Source organism: Onychomys torridus, chromosome 6 (genome assembly GCF_903995425.1).
Source record: "Onychomys torridus chromosome 6, mOncTor1.1, whole genome shotgun sequence".
In the NCBI taxonomy this organism is placed as follows: Eukaryota; Metazoa; Chordata; class Mammalia; order Rodentia; family Cricetidae; genus Onychomys; species Onychomys torridus.
In genome coordinates, this window is record NC_050448.1 from 121,785,037 (window position 1) to 121,802,861 (window position 17,825).

Consider the following 17,825-nt stretch of genomic DNA (forward strand, 5'->3'; position numbering starts at 1 on the left):
GCCTTTAATCTCAACACTTGAGAGACAAGAGGCTGCCTGGTCTACAGGACTACACAGGGGAACCCTGTGTGGTGGTGGGGGTGGGGTGGGGCAGGGGGAAATGGGACAGGACTTGAGAACTCAAGACAACAACTGAATGAAATAGGGCAGTAGAAGGTAATTAGGTAAAAATGAGCAAGAAAACAGGAATTGAAAGGGTAACTCCAGTGACATGTAACTTTGTGCCAAGTTCTGGTAATCTGGCTTCGGAGACCGGTGTATTAAATCAGGGCTACATTTTTCCTAGCCTACAAGTTCTTTGGAGGTGCAAATTAAAGTTTGAATCTTCATTCCAACAAAATTCACAACTAATGCAAAATGACAACAAGGTTTAGGACTTTTAGACCCTCACCAAAATTATATTTATTTGTATTTACAACAACAGAGTAGAAATTCATGGCACTTGGTCATTTGTTCAAATATAAGATTTATAAAATCAATAAATTCCATTCTGAAAAGGGTGCTTTGTTAAATAATTTACCATGTTTTTCAAGACAGGCCTGTCCAGCAAAATTCAATATTACTCCCTCAGTACTTTATAAATGGAATTTTCTTCTACTTGTATCCATTTCCCGTGGCTGAAAATTAGAGGGGAGAAAAGACAATGAAGAACAACTTAGGTGAGATAGTAAAAGCTGGCTTTCATAGATCTTTATGAGTAATAGTGCTGACACTACGGGTATGTCTAAGACCCTGACAGTCCGTCTTAAGGGCTAATTTAACTGTGCTGGGAGTTTCTGGTCTATGCCTGTGTGTAGTGCAGAAATAGTACTGCTGCTGACTAGGCAGAAAAGGAACTTTACAGACATCCTCACTTGTCTTAAGATGCTTTCCAAATGTCCAACAGCGGTAGTTCTCAAACAGTGCAGCAGAATCACCAGGCTTCAGACAATGCTGGGCAGCTGACCTGAGACTTTCCCATTCCTACGTAGGTGTTGGTTTCATTTAAAGACCACTGTGCTTTGGGCCACTTCAAGCAAATCCAGGTTAATAGCAGCCCAATAAACCACATCAGATTGCTTCTTTCTAGTTCATGGGAGAAGATTCACACCCCTTAACATGTAAATAATATAGTTAAAATGGGATTTGGAGCAATCCCCACATACCTTATGGACCCATTCATATTCTCCATATTTAGAATCAAAGGTTCCCTTCTGAAGAGAGCGTAATTTTAAGGTAAAACGTGGTCCAAGTTCCTGAATTCCCACTTTTTTTTCACTCTTGAATATGTATCTTCAGAGACAAAAGTTAAACAACAATTAGGTTCATTCAAACTAATTTTCTATGACAAAGCTTAAAGGACTTACTATATCAGAACACAGGTTTATATTGACAAGTCCAAATTAACGTCTGCCCTTACCTGTGAAACCTGAAGAAGATGTAATCCCGCTGATTGTGAAATGTGGCAACCTGCCTTCCAATAAATTGAGGATTGTGAGGAAAGAGAGATGCAAACATGCGTCCAATAGAATGACCTAGCCGTGTTGTGAAGTTATTCAGAATTATCTCGGGAACATGTTCTGTGGGATCTTTGCCTCGTCTCTGGAAAAATTAAAAAATATAATAACCAGTAAAGAGACTTAGAAATTCATGTTATAACTTTGGTCTAGAATTGAGATAATACTAAAAAGCATTTGCTTTACACAGGGTCTCACTCTAGCTTGGACTGCTCTGGCACTCAGCTCAGCTTTACCCTCAAACTGCTCCTTTTGCCTCAGGCACCAGGTTCTGGGATTACTGTAGGAGCCACCAGCCTGATTTAGATTTAGAGATGGCCTATCAAACCCACAACGATATATTTAATATGTTAATATGTATTGGACACATCCCAAAGTAAACCCTACTATCAAAACACTCATGGCAATGTGGACTACTGCTATTATCAAAATAGTTTATGGTCTTGCAACATATCTCGGTAGACAACCTGCTGTCATCAGAAGATCAAATAATTAAAATCAATTAGATCCTTAAGCATCTACTGATAACCTGAGATCAATATTGATCAAGGAGTACACAAGACTCACCTTAATTTCTTTACGAAGACGAACACTACTCATTTTAAAGTGAGCAGTTGGACCATTTGGCAAGTGACTCAAAATAAGGCCATCTGTTCATAAAGGTTAAGAAGCATACCAAATTATAGCTTAAGTCCTAAATTGCATAAATAGGTTGTCTTCTATATGTTTTAGAAATTAGTGGATGGATGTCTGTTCTTCTGGGTTAGCTGAACTTTTCCTACCAAACCAAAGTCAAACCACATCAAATCTTACAAGAAAATATGTGTAAATCTACAATAGTCTTACTTTTTTGTTTTTACAATTAAATAGCATCATTCTCATTAGGGTATCCTGGGCTTTCAAAATGAAAGTACACAACAACAAAAGTCTATCCAATGACCACTAAAGAAGGAAGCAAGCTGGGATTCAATGATACTAGTGTGTAAGTTCGCCTCCACTTGTGTTCTGTTTGTAAGATTAAGGCATAAGAGGATCACAGGATCACAAATTCCTGTTACAGTGAAGTCAAAGCTGCTATTTAAGAAGAGAGAAGCTCTTCGGATTAATGAGAACTAAAATCAACCTTTATAATCCATTATAGTCTAGCATAAAGGAATGATGCTCAACACTATAAAATACAGATTAAATACAAGAGACCTGCTTACCAGCAAGTAGAGCAGCCAAAAGCACTGGAGTCTGAGCTACAAGAGACAGATGAGCACTCATGGGTTAGTAGCACAAGAGTAAGTAATGGCTGGTGCCCAGTGATAGCCCAAGCAGGCAAAACAGAGCAGTGGCTGACCAAGGGCTTTCAGTTAACAACAGCTTTTAGTTTAAGCAGGTGGACAAAACACAAAACAGATTGATGGTCCAGGCCCACAGTCCCAGTTGCCCAGAGCAAGAGGATGAAATTTCAAGACCTGTGCTTGGGCAACTCTGACCAAATTTCAAAATTAAAAAGTACTTAAAGGGATGAGGACAGTTGACTGAAGCCTGGATTTTGAACGCTTTGGCTGCCGTCTTTACTGAGTAGTGGTTCTCAACCTTCCAAATGCTGCAATCCTTTGAAACAGTTGATGCTGTGATGACCTCCAACCATAAAATTATTTTGTTGCTACTTCATAACTGTAATTTGGCTACTGTTATGAATCATAATGTAAATATGAGTTTCCTGATGGTCTTAGGTGACCCTGTGAAAGGGTCAGTCAACCCCCTCAAAGGGGTTGTGACCCACAGGTTGAAAACTGATGGACTAAAAGCAGCCAGGAGAAGCTATATTAAACCCAATTTAAAAAAAAAAAAAAAATCAACTAGGCTGGAGAGATGGCTCAGGAGTTAAGAGCACTGGCTGTTCTTCCAGATGTTCTGAGTTCAGTTCCCAGCAACCACATGGTGGCTCAAAACCATCTGTAATGAGATCTGGTGCCCTCTTCTGGCATGCAGATATACATGTATACACAATAAGTAAGTCTTTAAAAATGTGTTTTGAACGAGGATGACCTCATAGGCTCATATATTTCAATGTTTGGGTCACAGCTGGTGGACTGTTTAGAAAGGGTCTAGAGGTGTGGCCTTAAAGGTTTGTCACTGGGGAGGGCTCTAAGATTTCAAAAACCCTCACCAGGCCCAGTCTCTGTCTCTCTCTCTCCTCCTCCCTCTCCAACTTGTAGATAAGATGTAAGCAAATGCTCCAGTGCCATGGGCCTGCCTGCCTGCTGCCGTATTCCCTGCCATGATGGTCATGGACCCACTCTCTGAAACTGTAAGCTGTCCTCTAATTAAATGCTTTCTTTTATTAGTTGCTTTGGTCATGGCAGCTTGTCACAGCAGCAGAAAACGAAGACCATCCCTAATGCAAACCATTTCCCATCTATCTGTGCATACAATCTGAGATTTACAAAACAACACTGCCGTCGTCAGTTCTCTTCAAGTTCTCATTCATCCACCTACTGCTCCATTTACCATTTTCACGTCTATAACCACTTCCATCCTGACTTTTCTTATTAATACTTTCCGCCTGTATCATTAAAATAAGCTTACAGTTGGTGCTCTCTGCTCAAGTTCATTTTCTAATATAGATGATAAGTCTGGATTTGGCCCTTGGTCTCTAAGTACTAAGCCATGTAGGACTTAGCTGGGTCACCCCCATACTTTCTAATGACAAGAGAAGAACTACATGTCACAGTTTCAACAGCAGTAGCTAATTTCCTACCATCTGTCACCATTGACTCATGTTCAGAATGAAGACATTAGTTTGACACAGTAATGTAGGTACCAAACTACCTTTCTTACATCCAATTTTCCCGAATGTTTCCTCACTGGAAGGTCCTCATACAATTTTTTTTTTCCCCTCATACAATCTTATACACCACACACAATGAAGCTTCTTTGCTCATCATTTCAAACACTTGCAGTATTTTGCTGCTCCATTAAGGATTGCTGCAAATGCCCCCTTTTCATGCAGTCAGAATTAACTTATCACAGTGCCATCACTTAAAATGGCAGTTATAAGTCAGGAAAATGCCTTTCCCCCAGCTTCCGTTAACTTCAGTATTAGAACTGGTTTTTGTTTTTGTTTTTTTTTAATTTATTTATATATTTATTTAGTTAGCTATTTAGTTATTTACTTACTTACTCATTTATGTATTTATTTATTTAGTTATGTTAACTTCAGTATTAGAACTGGTTTTTTATATTTTTATTTATATATTTAGTTAGTTAGTTATTTAGTTATTTACTTACTTACTCACTTATTTATTTAGTTAGTTAGTTATTTTGAGCTGAGGATCGAACCCAGGGCCGCACTACCACTGAGCTAAATCCCCAACCCTTTTATTTTTAAACAAGCTAACAGCAAATATTGAGTTATTCTAGTTAAAGATTCACTCTAAGTTCAACCTCACGAAATATAGCCAAGTACTTTCTTACTGTTTGCACATTCACAAAAGCATGAAAATTAAGGAGACCAGTAGATCTAAAATAATTTCCTCCAACCTTTGCAAAAGCTTGAATTCTATCTAGAGCATTCCTATTAAATTGTGGCTTGTGCCAAAAGCAAAGTACAGATTCCAAATTCATAGGTTCCTAAATCAATTGGTTTTGTTTGTTTGGTACATACATAGGTTGTATTGTTGAACTAACACAAATAATGCAAAACAGTCACTGTGCCTGTTTCAGTAATGAAGAAAAGAGACTGAACACTGGTTCTACAAGGTGATTAAATGGTAAAACAAAACAATGAACGGTTCAGACACAAAGACTTATTTTGCCAAGACAAGGCAGGCTCCGTAAAAGCTAGAAATGGTGTCGTTTGTGTACCTATAAGAAATATTAAAGCAAAGAAAAAACAAAATTGATGAATGCTTTTTATTAGCAGCTATAAATGATAACTGCTAAAACCAAACAGACCCTGCCATGTTATTTAGAGAAGCAATTACAAAGGCAGCAATCACTTTAAAAATATAGTTCTTTTCTGGAATAATTAGGCATACAAAAAATTATAATAACCTAGCTTAACCAAATCATAATCTGGACAGCAAATGCCACATTAAAAAGTTAGTGTTTGTCTATTTTTGTTTCTGGAAAACTAATACAGGCAAACAAAATAATATACTTGTTATATTAAAAACAATGAAAGCTGTGAAAAATGGATTTAAAAAATAGTGTATTAGAACAGTGTATAAAAATGTATGGATAAATAAAATGTGGTACATATACACAATGGAGTACTACTCAGCAGAGAAAAACAAGGACACCATGAGGTTTGCAGGCAAATGGATGGATCTAGAAAAAAATCATCCTGAGTGAGGTAACCCAGACTCAGAAGGACAAACATGGTGTGTACTCACTCATAGGAGAATACTAGATGTAAAACAAAGATGACTAGACTGCTACTCACAACTACCTAGAAAACAGGACCCTAAGAAAGACACAGGGATCCCCCTACAACAGAGAAATGGATGAGATCTACATGAACAACATGGACGTGAGGGGGTAATGAAGGGCAAGAATTGAGGGATAAAGAGCTTAGGGGAGCAGGAGATCCCCGCTGGATGAAGAACAGAGAGGGAGAACAAGGAATAACAGACCATGATAAATGAAGACCCCTTGGGAATAGGAAGAAGCAAAGTGCTAGAGAGGTCCCCAGAAATACACAGATACCTCCACTGTAGACTGCTGGCAATGGCTGAGAGAAAGCCGGAGCTGACCTACTCTGGTGATCAGATGGCCAAACACCCTAATGGTCGTGTTAGAACTCTCATCCAATAACTGATGGAAGTGGATGCAGAGATCCACGGCCAGGCCCCAGGTGGAGCTCCAGAAGTCCAATTGGCGAGAAAGAGGAGGGATTGTATGATTGAGAATTGTTGAGACCAAGATTGGAAAAGCACAGGGACAAATAGCCAAACGAATGGAAGCACATGAATTATGAACCAAAAGCTGTGGAGTCCCCAGCTGGATCAGGCCCTCTGGATAAGTGAGACAATTGAATAGCTTGAACTGTTTGGGAGGCTCCCAGGCAGTGGGACCTGGACCTGTCCTTAGTGCATGAGCTGGCTGTTTGGAACCTTGGGCTTACACAGGGACACTTTGCTCAGCCTGGGAGGAGGGGACTGGACCTGCCTGTACTGAATCCACCAGGTTTAAATGAATCCCCAGGGGAGTCCTTGCCCTGCAGGAGATGGGAATGGGGGGTGGGCTGGTGAGGGAAGACAGGGGAATCTGTGGCTGATATGAAAAATTAAATTAAATTATAAAATTAAAAAAAAATGTCCTGTGGCAGAACAGATAGTCCTATTGCTATTTTTACAAATTTTAACTAATCTGACTCATCCAACTGGTGAGTTCCTAGATACTGAAATTATAGGCACTATTCAAGAAATGATAGCAAGTATAAAAGGAACTCTAGATGTATTTGAACTCTTTCATCTCCGCAGAAATACCTTGGGGTCAGATGACATCCTTGGCAGATGTGAGACTCACGGAAAGTTTCAGTTACTAGTACCCACACCACCCCGAGCACACAGCACGCTTCCCTCCTCAGAACAGTGTGCTTCCTGACACCCTAAGATGAAGCTATGCCAAACTACGTGGTGTCTCCGGGGCCAGAGCTTTTGTGTCACCTCCCCTCCGCCCCTCATGTGGCTGGACAGCGTTGTTAGTCAGCAGACTGCTGGCCTGAAGTCCTATGGCGAGTTGACTGTTGTTATATCCTTTACAGCGGCGTTGCAGCTGCGACACTTGCCTGATAAATGTTCTCATGAGGAAAAGTCTGACAGCATCTTGGATAGAGATGCCATGCTATGGAAAAATGGTCATTCTAAAAGTGATAGGAATCCTTCCCTAGTCTTTCAAATATGTTTAAAAACAGGCGAAAAGGAATAGGAAAATTTCCTTAAAAACAAACCCAAAGGATACTCGGTGTTTTCCGATCTTCGTTAATAACTATCAGGTCTGTGAAATCCCTGGCGACGCACTGTGGAATAATTTTTTTCAGAGCCAGCCCTCTTCTGTAATAAACATGTGAATCTGGGATAACTGTGGAGAGCTGTTCACAGAGTCGTACTGTTCTCTGTAAGGCAAGAAGAAACATTACTCAGAGGAAGAAGGAAGAAGGATATACCTGTAAGGACAGGAATAATGATGAATCGAGGTAGTATCACCCAAAGTGAGCAAGACAGGCAAGAACGAAAGCAGAACCATGTCTCATGTAGCAAAAACACAGGTTTCAACAAGGAGTGCTACTTCATGGAGAGAGACATGGCAATGTCTGGAGACACTTTTGGCAAGGACTGGTGCAGGGCGTGGGGCTGCTGTTGGCCTGTAACTGACAGAAGCTGGGGATGTTGCTAAACATCCCATAATGAGCAGGACAGCACTTCATAACAAGGAGCCACCCAGGCACAACGTTAATAGCTGTCAAGGTCATAAAATTATCCTCCAGAATTGTGCTCAGTTACCCCACATCCTATCATCAGTTATTTTTCTTTAGCTTACTCACTGTCATTATCAAAGGCCATTAACTATTACACTTTTCTGAATGGACCATTTAAATATAACAATTCATGGACTACACTAATCAATGTGTTTACCCCATGAGGTCTATCCGATGTCGTGATGAGAATCTTAGGAGATGTCTGTCTGTTGAAGTAGGAAGCAAATTCATCTGTAGCTTCATCATAAGCGACCTGAAAACAGAGGAGAGATTATTTTATACCAGCAGTTCACTGAGTCTGGATTTTAAAGTGTTGCTTGACTGACTGTTAGCTGACAGGCGCAGGAGGTGACATTAATAGTGACACGAAGAGGCTAAATCACCTGCACAATTAGAGTATAAACTGGGTAGCTACCAAAAATACTGTCAGGGCACAAACTAAGACATGTATTCTTGCAAAATGGCTACAGATATGGGCAAGAATCCCAGTCCTGACTAATGCTATTATACCCATCTCATCGTGTTGGTGGAAGAAAACAGCAGGAACAGCTTCCAGGTGTTAGTAGCCTGGAGCAGAAAACAAGAATCAAAATTGGTACGAGAAAAGTCAGACCAGGGTTGCAGACCTAGTTTAGGGGAAGTACCGCGTAGCTAGACATTTAAAAGCGATGAAGTACAAGCTGTAATATACTTAAGATACTGTCACCACAAATCCATTGGTGGCTCTAATCTCACACAAGCTGAGGGAGACTGAGATCCCATTGAGTGTGAAAGGCAGGGAGATGAGAACTGGTGGAGCTCTGAAGGCATTCCTCCACACATGCACAGCTCAGACAGAAAGGTACATGTCTGAGGGACTCCAGGTGTTCAACAGTACCTGCCTAACCTCCAACTGCCATACAGCATGTAATAAAAACAGGGGCAACCAGTGGTGACGCAAGTTAAATACAAATCAACAGGAACTGAGCAGACCTTGTGCCACTCCCCAGAAGAGAATGACTTCACACTATGAAGTCCAGGCAAGTTATAGAAACAACACAACAGCCCTTACAAAATAAGCTAGAGCTGACCATAGTAGCTCATTCCTATAAACCCAGAGAAGCTGAGGCAGGAGGACTGCCATAAGCTTGAAGTCAGCTGGGTTGCACAGGGAATTCCAGGGTGGCCTGGACTACAGAGGGAGATCCTGACAGACAAACAAATAAGACAAACCCAAAACCAACTAATTAAATAACTTAGTCTAGAACTACAACACTGTGTTGTGTAAGATATCTAACTTCCACCCGAAACTTAATAGAAAAGGAAGTGTGATACATAATCAGGGAAATAATCAGCAGGTAACTGAGTGAGCTGACACGTGAAATTTGGCAGATGGCAAAGCAGCTCTGAGTACTGTGTTCTATGACTTAAAGAAAGCATGAACCAGTGGACAGACCAGTGGACCGAAAAAGAATGAACAGACATCAACCTGATCCAGCGTGGAGAAGAGAGAAAACCATCTAGAAATGCAGCAAGGATGGAGGGACTGCAGCATGTCAGACATTTCAGCAGTGTGTGTAGAGGAGTCTCTTGAAGGGCACAAGGGAAAGGCAGGAAAAGTACCTGAAGAAATCGTGGCTAAAAAGATAAACTTGATGAAATACTAACACTTATACTGTACACTCTCACCAGTTGTCTCTGAAAATGAAAGCCAAGTGTATCTGGAGGAACAACTCGGGATCAGCAGCAGCAGCTAGTAAATCTGCCATGAAGACAAAAGAAACGACACTAGATGGGAAGGCAGACTTAGGAAACAGGTGCTCAGCTCTAAAGGTGCACTACTTCAGGACTGAACTACATGGACACACACTCGGCTTTCTTTGAAAAGCTCCAGATGCACTCAAGTCGTCACTATGACCAGGTTATTCACAGACACCAGCACACGCCACGATGTGGGAACCAACCCTAACAGCACCATCTCTCCTTGGTTTAGCAGAATCAGGCAGCTTCACAACAGACTGGGATGATTAAAGACACATGCTGCCTTCTGCTTGTTTCCTTCCAGTGCTGAGAAATAAGCTCTATGCCCAGGCACGTTATGATTCTAAGGGCAACTGCTGAAAGAACACCAGCCTAAAAGTCAAGCAGAGTTAAAGCAGCACAGTGAAAAACTACCACAAATGACAACAGCCAAGGAAGAGCTGAGAACAAAGGGGAGGTGATGGATGTAAAAGTCTAGCTGAGCTTGTAACTTACATTAAGTCTGACCAAAAAGCAAGAGCCAACCACATGCTCTTGATAAGTGATAAATATTAAATTCAAGTCCATGAATAACTTCAAAACAAAACATGGAAAAGCATACTGTGGAGAGAGTCCCTAGGGGAGAGTTTAAGAGGCTCCATGTACATAAGACCAAACAGACACTAAGAAGTACTGCGCAATGAAAGGCAGTATTTTCCATGGGGTGAAGGATCAGTATGTCAAAAAAATGTAATTATAATATACACAACTAATTTCACAGAGCATATAATTGTGAATGCAGGAGGCTAACAAAAGAACTAAAATCGGAAGCAGAAAGTCAAAGTAACAGAAGAAGCAGACAGCTGAGAAGTACAGTACACAAGTCAAGCCCTCAGTGACAAGTCAATTAACACTCAGAAAGAATATGTGAGATGGAGCAGCTGACCAAGTAACACAACAATCCCTCCCAAAGTAATAGGAAACACATGTTATCCTCAGAACAGACCACATGCCAGGACTCAAAATCTAAGTGTGTTAAGGAAGCATGAGAGAATTAACAGATGTCATTCACAAGAAGGAAATCTAGAATATTTTCAAATATTTGTAAATTAACATACACAATAATCAGTGAGCTGAAGTCAATTAGAAAGAAAATTAGAAAATCTCTTGGCTAGAGAATGTGGTTGCCTGGGTCCCATCTCCAGCTCCTCTGTTCCCACCAAACAAATTAAAACAAAACTCTTGACTAAGTAAAGAACAAAAGCAGCAAGCTGTCAAAACATACGGACCATGTTAAAAGCACCATGGGAAACCAGAGCTTTAACCACATCTATCAGAAGTCTAGAACTGACCACCTACACCTCCTTAGGAAGCTCAAGGGCTTGGGAGGCAGCATATAGAGCCGAGAGAGACACACGAAATGAAGACTGAGAGACGAAATAAGACATGGTGGTGAACGACATCTGCCAGAGGGAGAGAGGTGGGCAGAGTCCTAAAGACAGGCAGGAAAAACCAATTCTGTATTATATAAACAGAGCAGAGTAAGATCAGTGTCTAAAGCCATTTATCATATATTAAAAAATAACCAGACAAGAGTTTGAAGGTTCTCACAACATAGAAATGATACTTGAGACATAAATGTACTACAATTTAATCATCAAGAAAAGCATATATGTACTAAATTATGGACTCATAAATAAACATGCCAATTAAATTTTTAATCAAACAAAAACTTAATAAATTGTGAGTAATCAACAAATATTCACTAAAAGAGAAACTCTGATTTAAATTAATGGTGAAAGTAACATACTTTAAAACTTGTAGGATTTACCACAAGTGATACTCAAAGGGAATTTTGTCGTTCATAGCAAAAAAAAAAAAAAGCAAGTCGATAAAAATAAACTAGACGAAGCTCAATGGAAGTAGAAGGAAACGAGGGAAACAGAATGAAACACCAAGCAGAAAAGCTTAAAGAAAAATTGCTCTGAAAGGAACACAAAATAACTGTCTGATAAAACCTGATGAAGAGAAAATATTAGACTGCACCATGGGTTTTCTTAGACTAGACTCTGGGTCTAGCTCTTATCACTGCCTGACTTTTATTTGCATGATATTTACAGTGAAGTTTTAATTTTTTTTAAAAAGAATAATTACTAGGATTGATAGTGAGACATTACTATAGTTTAATGCATGAGTTCAAATATAGTTATCAAATCTAAGCAAGATTCAAAAATCCAAAACAATGTATAATAGATAGAACATCCGAGCCAGAATGGGCTTATCCCAAGAAGGCAAGATACTTTTTTTAACATTCAAAAACCCACAGATGCATAAAGGTATCACACATGTATCTCAGTATTTTCAGAGCATGAATTCTATACTCATTCATGACAAAACAGAGCATAAAAAGGGTTTCTGTAAAGCATAAGGAAACCTACACTGACGACAACATCAAGGAGGCTGTCAGGCAGTATTCTTTCAGTCAGGACAAGGCAAGGACACGTCACTGCCTTTTCTATTTACTCAACACTGAATCAGAAGTCCCAGTCAGCACAGAAGTAGGAAAAAAATAAAGCAAGAAATAAATCTATCATCGGAGAAATAATTATCTAAAATTTAAAATGAAGCCAGTATTTAGATAATTATTAGTCAGTTTAGGTAAGCTATGGTTAGAGGACCACTACCCAAAAACTCAACTGGCTCTTTACAAACCAGCAAACAAAGCAGGTTTCAGAGATGCATGTGGCCTATGGATAAGCCGCAGAACAGCAGTCGCTCTAACAAGACTTACACGTGAAACCAGTGTGGAAAAGAAAGATCACAAACTTTACTGAAATATATTTTCAGTATTTAAGAAAAATCTAAGTGAAGCAATATATGGAGGTCCCCGTGCTGGCATGATGTGTTGGTGTTCCAATGTTCTGGGAGGGCCAAATACCAAAGAGAGAGATAAGGGCCAAGGAGGTAGGGAAGAAGCCGGTATCCTGCTTTACAGCCACCAATGGTGAGCACTCAAACTTCTGACATTACCTCTTCGTCATTGGGGTCTACTGTGGTTTCATCATGGACTCGTTGATTGTCAATGGTCTTGGGAACAGGCTTTGGTGGAGCCTAAGATGGAAAGCAACACATTTTAGAAGAATTTTATTAACTACTTTATATTACAGTTGAGAAACTTGTCTTCAAATAACCTCCAAACAACCTGTTCTGTATTTCAAACCACAACTACTGTCACATAAATTCTTGAAACAAAATGGAGTAATGTTACCTTTTAACAATCTGAAGAGACATATACATGGTAAATATGGAATCCAATGACTTAAAAAATAGGCAGAAGTAGCAGAAATCACAAAAATTATCCATCTCTAAGAAAAATATCTGACAGTAAAAAGGAAATTAACAAAATGGAAAAAAAAAACCACAAAGGTAAAAATCCAGGTGACTGTTTCTATACTTCCTGAACTCTATTAAAAAATGTGATATAAGTCTATCCAGTGACCTAGTAATTCTATTTGGGGAAATTTATGTTAAGAAATATAAGGTCTGTAGGAGGTGGTCATTCGTAATGGAAATAAACATCAATATAACAAATGCCCAATACAGCAGGGTAATTAATTGTCAACACACTGCCACATGACCAGATACTGCAGAACGATCAGCTTAGCTCAAGAAACGGTATCAACGAACTGCCAAGGAGAACAGAATGACAGGACTATACTAAAACTACTTCAAAATACATGGATATTATGAAAACATATGAAGAAAATATGAACCGGTAAATTATTTATGATGTTGGGTGGGTATATTTGTTTAAGGTGTGAAATTTGTGGGAGTGGTTCTCTCTTTCCACCTCATGGGTTCTGGGGATTAAACTCAGTTTGCCATGCTTGACAGCAAGCACCTTTACCTTACTATATTATCTTGCTGGCCCTGATTAATCTTTGAAGATAACCTAGGAAGTCATCTTTCAGTACAAAAACTGATTTCTGTTGTGTTTTTAGGCAGGGAGTTGTATATTCAAGCTGAAAGCCTACTAAGCTACATGCCCAATCCAGAGCAGGATAACGTTAAAAGTTGATTAGCATACCAATTTGCTGCAATTAGCTGATTACGGGAATTTTGGAGATACTAAAATTACATGATATATTAGAACTTGAGGTCAAAATAGCCTAATCCCAATGATTTTATATGATTTAAACTGATACCATTTGGATAATGCATGAAAAAGTAGAATGCTTAGTTTGTGTACAGTCTGAACATTTTTTGCCTTCCTCAGGAATCCTTATTCTTACTTGGTACTTATATGAGATAAAAGTGGGGAGAACCACGTGCTTTAAAATTTTTATAAGTATAAATTATAAATTAAGCACATATGTAAAAAACTTTAAAAATGAAAAGTTTAGTTGTGCAACAATACAGGAGTATTTAGTAGTTCTTTTAGCTTTAAGTCACAAGAGCTAAACCCTTAGGCCTAACGTGGGGAGGCCCCCAGTCCCAAAGCCACAGAGGGTTTTCTCTGCTTCCTGAACAACAGCATTACTGTGCTTATTGTCTGTGCACAACATAGCGAGGAAGGTATAGTTAGGGGAAATTTAAACCATATCACATTTTTGAGAATAGACAATGAGCTTTCACCACTATTTGCTAAGCTGAGTAAAGAGTAGAAAGGTATTTGTTGTATTATTTTTAAACCTCTGAAATGTTTTAGAAGAAAGCAAGCAACATAGTATCAGGAAACTACTTAATATAAGAAAATTACATGGCTAAAAACCTTATTTACCTTATCACCAAGAGCCTCTCTCTCTTTTTTAAGTTTTTTCTTAGCTGCCAACTTTTCCTAATGGGATAAAAACAAACAATATTGAAAAACCAGCAGTTATTTGACAAACTTATACTGAAACCACAAATTAGTTCTAGGAAGAGTCTGAGAATTATTGTCATCTTTTAAAGTAAGCACACAAACCTTTTCAAAGATCTGCTTAGGAAGCCCAGGGTTGCTTCTGATAACCCTCTTGCCTCTGCTTCCTTAGTGTTTACATCTCAGGTGTATACTACCATCTCCCACCAGACACATTTTTCTTTAATAGCTAAATTACTGAACCACAAATGGGCAGCCTAATCAATAGTATATATTTAACAAAGAGCTTGCTTTGTCAAATTGACATAAGTCTGAACATTTAAACTTCCAGTGGCTTTATTTTTTACTATAAAGCGTCTAGTTAAATCAGACATATAACAAGTACTTTTTTCCCATAGTGCTTACACCCTAAAGATCATGGTTATACCAATTACTTCTGGAAAGCACTAAAAATAAAGAGAAATGGGAGATGTGTTTTCAGGATGCTTCCACTAATTATTCTTCTATTTTATAACCAAAATAAGCGTTTAAGATCAATAGGAACTTTTGGCTATACACCAGTATCTCCTGACTTCTAGAGAAAATGTTTGACACACTATAGAATAGTATACGTTTAATTTTGTAGTGCCTCCGCATCCACACAATCCAAAGAAGTCTTCTAGAACATTTCTCCCTCATACTTGCAAATCAAAATAGGTGACACGTCCATTGTACTAACTTCAGTAGCAGCGTAGCACTTACAAAAAGATTCAGTAAAACAAATGAGACAAGCAAATAAAAATTAAAAGATCATGTTTTTATGTATGCAGTAATATGGAATTTTGTTTTTCAAATTCTTGGCAAGCCTTACAATCAGCTTATGTTTACTCCCAGAACAGTGCGAGTACAGGCGGTAGCGAGCAAACGCAGTTGTTATAGACGCTTCACGGTACTAACTTCAGTAAGAGTTCCCGAAAGAATCAGAGCAGCAGAGTTTGAGATTTGGAATTTACACCGAGAAATCAACCAGCACTGTGGCTGGCCGGGCAACTGCTGAGCCCTGTGCCTTCTGAGGCCAGGGGACCCTCGGCTTCCCGGAGTGCGTCCCAAGGAGCAGTGACCACATCGCCCAGCCAGGATCATCCGGAAAAAGGCTGACGCTAGGGGGACCTGCAAACCCCGCGCCCGCCCGAGCGACCCCTACCCCACCCCGCCCGCCCGTGCCACCCCTACCCCACCCCGCCCGCGCACCTTCCGCTGCTGCTGTTTCCACCGCGTGAACATCAAGTGTCGCCGCTGTTTGTTCTTAATCTCCGAGATACTGAAGCCCGGGGGGAAGGCACCCGCTTTCGGGGGCTGCACCCCGCTCCCTGCCGCCCCATCGCCCGCGACCGCAGCCTCTTGGGGCTCTTCGGCGGCGGCTTTCCTCTTCAAACCTCGCTTCCCGCCACCGACACTCTTCTCCCCGGCCTTCGCCATGTTGTTTGCAGCTGTACGGAACCGGAAGTGCTTCCGTTTTTTGACCCGGGTCATACGCTTTTACTTCCGGGGGATCGGAGTTCTTGATCAAGTCTGTTGCTTTATGATTTAGATAATTAAGAAACGACTACAAGTCAGGGTTTGTTCCCAACTGTACGAACAGAAAGAAGAGTTCCAAGATTCACTGAGCCTCTGCTGAGTGTCAAGCTGTAATATTTAGTTAACAGTTTGGTTAACTAAACTGGAACAAAATGGCTCACAAATAAAAAAAAATTAAGTAGTTAGTATGTGACATTAAAGAAAAAAACAGCAAGAAAAGGATGAAAAGAGAAGAAAGGATCATTGCAACTACAAATGGTTCTCAGAATGTGCTTCTATCTTTGATCTGAGATTTTAGGAAGTAAAGATGCTTTTGCGGTAATCCGACAGCAGAGCCTTTAATCTGAGACAAGCTGATAACACAGAAGGATTAACCCAAGTGACGGAGACAGCCAGCTCGGAGAAAACGCAGTAGCAGCAAATGTGACGACTATTCAAATGCCACAGGCACCAGAAGTCAGGCTAAGAATTAGGAGAGAGAGGAGAGGAGAGGAAGCTTAAAGTTGAGCATATCCTGTGAGGACTTTGTAAAGATTCTGGGTTTTATGTAAAATGGCAGATCTCTTGTGTATTTTAAGAAAAAAAAATATGATATGACATTTTGTTTTATTTTTGAGGTGCTATGGCCCCAACTCAGGGCTGTCTTGATGTTAAGCCAGTGCTCTTCACACGCTTTACAGCTTCCTTGATTTACATATAAAAACATCACTCAAAATAATTAAGAACACACTGAGGGAAAATGGATGGGGTGAGAAAGGATAGTGAATTGAACGAAGGTAGTGCTCACACACAAAAACACAGCTCTCACCTCAAAGAGAAAAAGAGGTAGTTTATTCTGGAGCCAAATATGAGTGACCATGCCCTGGAAACATAGGTTTAGGTCTCCCTAAATATGAGTTTACAATGTGGAAGCAGGTTCCTGAGGCTTTTTTATACTAACAACAAAAAGTCATCAATCAAGACACTTTGCAAATACAGTGCTGGAGACACTAAGAAGACAGTTACAGAAGAGTGAGAAATCACAACTGATCTCCAGTTATGGAGTTGTAAGGTTGTAGCAGAACACAATTCATTATTGTGGTAATGCTGGTGTAAACCCACCATGATGATAGTCGCATAAAATTACAACATTACAATTATGACAAGCTACTATTACTGGCAGATGTAATGCTGCTGGTTTATGTATTTGCTGTCCTACACTATTAATCTTTACAGTATACTCCTATTTCCAATTTTTTTTCCTGTAAAAAACAATGTGCCATGTTACATCTGCAACAGTTTTTATATATATCATGTTTTATCATATTTCTTGATTAAATCAAAGGGCCATGCCAAATGATAGCCATCTGTTGTGAATGTTTGTATAAGTACACCCAATATTATTTGCACACTGATAAAATTGCCTAGTAAAAACATATCTCAGAATATATCTCTATCACTAAGGAATCTATGATTCTTGGAAATCCATTGTTAAGAATTCTATAAAATTTAACCCATACATTGTGATCAAATAAACCATGCAAAAGACATAAATATTTTAAATGTAAAGTAATAAAACAATCTTTAGTTTATTCTATTCTCAGACATTTTGTCTCAGAATACTCCTAAAAGTTATTGAAAATTTCCAAAGAGCTTTTGTCTATGTAGTTATATCTGTCAAAATAAAAATTTCAATTAGGACTTATAAAGCTTGCATATATTTAAGTATAGTAGCAATTAA

The 17,825-nt window shown here is 39.4% G+C and overlaps 1 protein-coding gene across 1 annotated transcript; it reads right to left on the reverse strand.

Moving 5' to 3' along the window:
• Positions 1 to 358: 358 nt before the first annotated feature.
• On the reverse strand, positions 359 to 16,027 carry Rpf1 (ribosome production factor 1 homolog). Its single transcript, XM_036189306.1, has 9 exons — positions 15,779 to 16,027; positions 14,471 to 14,527; positions 12,721 to 12,801; positions 8,129 to 8,224; positions 7,455 to 7,608; positions 2,064 to 2,146; positions 1,400 to 1,581; positions 1,146 to 1,272; positions 359 to 617 (listed from the first exon to the last, which is right to left on the reverse strand). Exons 1-9 carry the CDS (start codon positions 16,004 to 16,006, stop codon positions 576 to 578), a joined length of 1,050 nt encoding a protein of 349 aa, XP_036045199.1. The 5' UTR covers positions 16,007 to 16,027; the 3' UTR covers positions 359 to 575.
• Between the last annotated feature and the right edge of the window lie 1,798 nt (positions 16,028 to 17,825).

Excerpts from the sequence above, each read along its gene's own strand:
- Rpf1 (XM_036189306.1), bottom strand. The coding sequence starts at position 16,006 with ATGGCGAAGGCCGGGGAGAAGAGTGTCGGTGGCGGGAAGCGAGGTTTG. Across the intron at positions 2,147-7,454 it reads CGAAGATCGGAAAACACCGA|ATGGCCTTATTTTGAGTCAC; the intron begins GTATCCTTTGGG and ends CTTTATGAACAG. Across the intron at positions 618-1,145 it reads AATATGAATGGGTCCATAAG|CCACGGGAAATGGATACAAG; the intron begins GTATGTGGGGAT and ends TCTAATTTTCAG.